At 34.5% G+C, this 7151-nt stretch overlaps 1 protein-coding gene across 1 annotated transcript; it reads left to right on the top strand.

Annotated features, from left to right (window-relative positions):
* Window positions 1-296: 296 nt before the first annotated feature.
* On the top strand, window positions 297-5970 carry LOC18053047 (linoleate 13S-lipoxygenase 2-1, chloroplastic). Its single transcript, XM_006445901.2, has 9 exons — window positions 297-629; window positions 1315-1589; window positions 2147-2381; window positions 2716-3039; window positions 3443-3528; window positions 3806-3916; window positions 4008-4309; window positions 4494-4760; window positions 5180-5970. Exons 1-9 carry the CDS (start codon window positions 317-319, stop codon window positions 5937-5939), a joined length of 2673 nt encoding a protein of 890 aa, XP_006445964.1. The 5' UTR covers window positions 297-316; the 3' UTR covers window positions 5940-5970.
* The last annotated feature ends 1181 nt before the right edge of the window (window positions 5971-7151 follow it).

Genomic DNA, 7151 nt, shown 5'->3' with positions numbered 1-7151 from the left:
GATCCAACAGGTGTGACGGCCGAGGGCAGCGACCGGCATAACATATTTGATAAAGAAAGAATATCTTCTAATATTTTTCAATATACAGGAAATAAATATATATTTAAATTAAAATATATGAACTAAACAAACAATTAATTTTTTCCTCACTTAAATAATGAAATACTTAACATTGTCAAGTGTAGTCACAGTTCTCTTCATTTTTCATGTGCCATAACTTTCTCTTTGCCTGCTCTTTCTCCAACTTTCTATATAAAGAGTGGATTGATCTCTCAAGTCTCAGTCACCAAGCCAAAGGTCTCTTACTTGTGAAAGAATGTTGAATCCACAAGTTCATCATCAGTCTCAATCTATCAGAACCCTATGTCCATTACCCAAGCCATTTCTCCGTGGAAATGGTCAGGCTTTTCGTCCAGCTCAGTTGAATCCTTCATTCAAAAAAGCATCCAAAATCGGAGTCGGCTTTTCTCCTAGTAATAACAGTATCAAAGCTATATTTAATTTGACTGAAAAGTCTACCAAAGTTAAGGCTGTTATCACTGTGAAACCAATTATCCCTGATCCTTTAGCACTTTCCAGTTTAGTTGGTGCACTTGGCTTGGAGCTTGTTAGCGCCGAGCTTGATCCAAGTAAGTACTGAGAAATCCGATCAATACATCGGACTTTTTCCACTCCAAAGAGGGGGGGGGGGGGGGGAACTCAATTACTCCCATTGAGTTTGAATTTTTATCTTTTTTGGGATATCAAACTATACCTTGATTTTTTTGAAAATACGTCAGAACGCTATTTTAATATTTGATTTTTATGATTTATTGTTAAAGGTTTGACCTTTTTTTATCAATTGTAGTCTGAATTGCAACCTTTGCTTTGTCTCCTTCCCGTTTGATTGCTGACAGCTGTCCGGTCGAAAGTTTTATTGTATGATTTTAGTGCGGTTCATGAATAAGCTAGTTTTTCGGTGTGAGTGTTCATGAACTTTTGTAGGTTCAACTCAGCTTGCCCAATTTACTTTTCCGTTTTTTGACCTATGGAGGTTGAACTATGGCTAGCTTTACACTATTCACCTTTTCTTTTAAGTTCAAAACGATAAGGTTTAGATGTTAGCACAATATACTCAAAATATTTCACAGATAAAGAAATAAAAGTAACATTAGATGAGTTTTCCAATTCCAACTCAAGGGTATAACAGAATCCTATACAATTTTTTTTTTCAAAAAACAAATTATTAGTCCTCTAACAAATTAATTAATCATTTATTTTTCTGAAAACTTATATATGGGCGTTTTTAGTTACAATTGTTGCGTATTTTTTCAGAAACGGGAGAAGAGAAACCCACCATCAAAGGTCTTGCACTTGGGGTACTGGGCAAGGATGACGATGGAAACATAAAATATAAAGCAGAATTAAAAATTCCAGCAAGTTTTGGAGATGTCGGTGCCATATTAGTGGAATCTGATCAACTCACAGAAATGTATTTGCAGGATATTGTTCTTGATGGTCTCCCAAATGGTCCTGTGAATTTAACTTGTGATTCATGGATTCAGCCAAAAATAGTTGACAAACAAAAGAGAATTTTCTTTACTAATAAGGTCAGTTTCAGATTTTAATTTTCTGGCTTATATAATTGTAAAACTTATATTCTTCTCGGCCGTCAATTTTCTTTTCTTTTTCCTTTTAGTTTCCTTTTTTCATGAATTATGTTTATGCACAAAAAAAGTCAGGCTAGGGAGAGAAAATTAATAGTAATGTGAGACCTTATGATTGCCTTGCAAATGTAACTTATAAAAGTAAAAAGTTAAAACCAAAAATAACTCCTTTCATATTATGATATTCCATTTCGTCCCATACATGTAAATTAGAATTTGCTTTAGTTTATTTCCAGAATCTAAACACAGGACTTTATGTTTAAATTTGTTTTGATTCCGCGATGAGTTACCACATGACCTAAGAAACTTGAAGTTGACAGCCGAAATAATAAAATTATATCGAAGATTATTTTTATCAAATATATGTTGTGTAGACCAAATTTTACAAGATTCCCTGGTACTGTCAAGTTTCTTCTAGTAATTTTTTTTTAATAATATCGTATATAGTCACATTCATCTTAATTCTTAATTGATTTTTTTCCCCTTCATTTTTGAATTAGTCATACTTGCCCTCACAAACACCGAACGGATTAAAGAGGTTAAGAGCCGAAGAGCTTAACAATTTGCAAGGCGATGGACAAGGAGAGCGTAAAAGACACGAAAGAATATACGATTATGATGTGTACAATGATCTTGCATTACCTGAAATCAAAGAGTTGGCACGACCAGTGCTTGGTGGCGAAGAGCACCCTTATCCAAGGCGTTGCAGAACTGGACGTCCTAAAAGTTTTGCCGGTAAAATCATCAGTCCCGACTAATAAGTAATGGGCTTAGGATTTCGATTCATACCAAAACACAAGCCTATTGGATGGAGGAATCTATCATACTTATAAATTCAATTAACTCCTCTTTTTCTAGTTAATATGGGACACAACTTAACAAATATATATCCTACTTTTTGGCCCTTCAAATATACAATTTTTATTCTTATTATGTGGTCCGTTTTCGTTTGTTTACTTCAGGCTTAGAGAGGAGTTTTAATTTGTTAGATATTAAGGTACAATTGTGTGTGTATAAACATATATATTTAACATATAATGAAATAAACAGCTTTATTTTATTATTGTAGATCCAGCCTCAGAGTCAAGGAGCGTCAGTATCTATGTGCCCAGAGATGAAGCATTCGCAGATATAAAATTAGGGCAGTTTTCAGCTTCGTCACTATACTCAGGGTTGCATGCATTGGTGCCATTCTTAGAAGCCATCCTTATCGATAAGGATCTAGGATTTTCATCACTCTCGGATATTGACAAAGTCTTTAACGAAGGAATTGAGCTGCCTCCGGAACTCAAAGATCAACCTTTATGGCAAAAAATTCTTCCCATATTGTTTAAGACCGTTTCTAATACAGGCAAAGAGGTTTTTCGGTTCGACACGCCAGAAACAGTGGATAGTAAGAATTAAACCTCTTCATGCAATTTTAATAAGTATTAATATTTAAATCAAAAAATCAAACGCAGTGACAATAAAAATAACGTTTGTTAACTCATATAATTAATATTATAATTCTATATGGTCTAACGTTATTTTTGTCGTCATTGTGTCAGCTTTAAGGCCCTTTTATCACTTTTTAATTTTTATTTTTTAGTAAGCTATAAAATCTATTAAATGACACTTACATACTTAATGTTTCTCACTTTTATCAATTGGATCCTTTTATTTTTACAACTAATCATTATACACACACATCACTGTTGTTAAAGCGTTAATAGAGGGGGAAAAATACAACTAGATGAATCAAAAATAAATTTGAATGTGTATTCATATGTGTTTTATTCTGTTTGCGTGTGTTGCAGGAGATAAATTCTTTTGGATAAGGAACGAGGAATTTGGTAGAGAGACTCTAGCTGGTCTCAACCCATACAGCATTAAATTGCTCTCGGTATGACTAATATAATATAGTGAAACAAAATAGAAAACAAAAAAAAAAGCAAAAACAACGAAATTGTAAACGTGATTGGTCTCTCTACGTTGAATGAGTTGTTGTTGCACCAGGTCAAAATATTCAACAAAAATAATTTACGTATACCCCCTAATGGTTAAATTATTTACTGTATTACCTCCAAAACTTCAATGTTTCTCCTTTATGGCCCTATGAACCAAAATCCTGACTGTTACAAAAGTATTATGTACATAACAATTTGCCTAAATTCGTACAGCAATTGCCACTAAAAAGCACGCTTGATCCTGAAATTTACGGCCCACCGGAATCAGCAATTACCACAGAATTGATTGAGCAAGAAATTGGAGGCTTGATGACTGTTAACGAGGTATATGTTCCTAATTTGTGAGAAAAATTCATAATTTCTATATATTTAATAAAATTATGGATAGAAACGCTTAAATTTTTCTATTATGCAGGCTATAAAACAAAAAAAGTTGTTCATCATAGATTACCATGATGCGTTATTACCGTATGTGGGGAAACTGAGACAGATCGAAGGCTCTACGCTGTACGGATCTCGAGCACTCTTCTTCTTGAACCCAGATGGCACATTGAGACCACTAGCCATCGAGCTAACTCGGCCTCCATTGGACGGCAAGCCACAATGGAAACAAGTGTTCACACCCAGTAGGCATTCTACTGACTCCTGGCTTTGGACGCTAGCAAAGGCTCATTTCCTTGTTCACGATACCGGCTATCACCAGCTCATTAGCCATTGGTATATTATTTAACTTTTAAAATTGATAATAGGCGATAAATATAACTTTTAAATAATAATTTTGATAAAAATAGTACAGATATTTTATAATTTAATTATGTAAGAGTAGGATAAAATTAATTTTAGCAAGTATATTGAATGATAAATTAAAAGTTATTCTTTTATTCGATTATTGTTTTCGCAGGTTAAGAACTCATTGTTGCGTTGAACCTTACATAATTGCAGCCAACCGGAAACTCAGTGCAATGCATCCAATCAATAGACTGTTAAAACCTCATTTCCGTTACACAATGGAGATCAACGCTAAAGCTCGACTTATTCTTGTTAATGCTGGTGGACTCGTTGAAACCACATTCTTTCCTGGAAAATACTCTATGGAGTTCAGCTCTGTAATCTATGACAAGCAGTGGAGGTTTGACCATGAAGCACTACCCAAAGACCTTATTAGCAGGTAATTAGATCGCAAGGTTCCCCCATTTACGAGCTAATGCATTAAAAATAGAAACTAAATACAAGTTTTCTGAGTAATCTTCGGGAATAGGAAACTTCTAGAAAGCGGTTAAATTGAAATAAGGAACCAAAGAACCACCTGGGGGGAGTCTATAGAAGAGCATCAACAAGAAAAAATTTTGTCCAAGTATTTGCATGTAACTCTTCGTGAATGCAAAGAGAGGATGACACTTGGGTCCTTAGCATTTTTTTTTTTTGGCCATTGTCACCCAGGTCTCTAATGTTTTTTAAACCCATTACATCTTTGATGTTAGAAATTTAATGTTCTAACTTTACTACAGAAGAGTAAATGTGATTGTTTTTGACATACAAAACCATGCCTCTGTTAAGAATAATTTCTTTTTCATTTTGCAATCCTAGGGGAATGGCTGTTGAAGATCCAAACGCTCCACACGGCTTAAAGCTAACAATCGAAGACTACCCATTTGCCAACGATGGACTCGATCTCTGGGATGCCTTAAAACAATGGGTTACTGAGTATGTGAATCACTACTATACCGATCCAAGTCTTGTAGAGTCTGATGAAGAGCTCCAAGCGTGGTGGACTGAAATTCGAACTGTGGGACACGCCGACAAAAAGGATGAACCATGGTGGCCTGTCCTGAAAACTCCTCAGGATTTAATTGAAATAGTCACAACTATCGCTTGGGTAGCATCTGGTCAGCATGCAGCTGTGAACTTTGGGCAATATTTATACGGAGGCTATTTCCCTAACAGGCCTACTATGTCAAGAACCAACATGCCTACTGAAGATCAATCAGAAGCAGACTGGAAATCCTTTCTCGCAAATCCTGAAGATACACTTTTGCAATGCTTTCCTTCAAAGATGCAAGCTATGCAAGATATGGTCATTCTGGATACGCTGTCGACTCATTCGCCTGATGAGGAGTATTTGGGGAAGGAAATGGAGCCCGCCTGGGGTGATGACCCAGTTATAAAGGCTGCATTTGAAAAGTTTAATCGCAAGATGCAGGAGCTTGAAGGGATCATTGATGACAGAAATTCGAATGAGAATTTGAGGAACAGAACTGGGGCTGGGATCGTGCCATATGAGCTCTTGAAGCCATTTTCGGGACCTGGTGCAACAGGAAAAGGAGTTCCGTACAGCATCTCCATCTAGAGTGCGCAAAGCTCATTGCAAATAAAACTTTAAGAAATAAAATGTCACTTTTGTTTAACCTAAATAAGTTCCGCTTGTCCGAACTTTTTCAAGCAAGCACAACACCAAAACTTTCAGCGAGCTCATTGCACAGTTTTGGTAGTTTACGTTTGTATTTTATGTTGCATGTGAGTCCTATCCACGATATTATGTTATGATACTAATGTAAAAGTCAAGCAAAATATTAAATTTTTTATCATTTTTAATCTTTTTCATTATAGATGATGCGGTGGAAATATCTTATGCATACAGAACTTTATCTATATAATCATATGAAAATTGGAAGAAATTCATAATTAACACGGTCATGTATATTTGAATACCCGTTAATATTTTAACATGAGAGACAAAATTGGTTCTCAAAGTTTTATTAAAAAATTCAAGTTGTAAGAAAAGAAGATGATTTAATGAGTAACAATCCCTATCATATAATGAGCACTTATGCATGTGGTAAAATTTTTGAACTCTCTGTGCATAATGTTAAAAAACATAAATTAATTAGATAACACGGGGTTTTTAATTAAAGATGCCTTAAAAGTAGGGTATTTAGTTAAATATACCCCATGCTTGAAAATTATCTAGATATACTTTTTTATGTGGTACATTGTTTAAAATATCCCTAAATAAAAATATAAAACACACACAACTCACCTCCAACACTCTTTACTCTCACTCTTTTTTACTCCACACAACAAAAACTCATCCCACACTCAAAATCACTCACGAACAGCCAATGCACTGAGATTTTAGTTTGCAGCTGGGTGCATTATTCAACACATGAATAAGGTATTTGAAATTTTATTTTTATTTTGTGTTATTTATTTATTTTGTTGACATTATATTATTTTTAGGGTTTTGTTTGGTTTGTGATAAACAATAAAGCAACTCACATTTTCATTATATTTGCATCATATGACTGTTATTTGATGGATTTTAAAACTACACTCGTTAAAACCTGAAGTTGCTGCCAAAATTTTGTCCTGCACCCTGTATGTATGGATTTACACGACTGTAGTCGTGAAAATGTGCAAAAAATTTTAATTATTATGACACCCTATCATTTTATTGGTGCGAAAAATATATTATTTTCACTAGATATATCCTTTAACTATTACTGGACTATAGTAGTGTGTTTTAATAAGTTACACGACTACTATCGTGTACGTATGAACT

This window comes from Citrus clementina, unplaced genomic scaffold (genome assembly GCF_000493195.1).
Source record: "Citrus clementina cultivar Clemenules unplaced genomic scaffold, Citrus_clementina_v1.0 scaffold_2, whole genome shotgun sequence".
Taxonomy (NCBI): Eukaryota; Viridiplantae; Streptophyta; class Magnoliopsida; order Sapindales; family Rutaceae; genus Citrus; species Citrus x clementina.
Note: the sequence above shows the minus strand (reverse complement) of the source record. Positions and strands in the feature narration are given on the sequence as shown.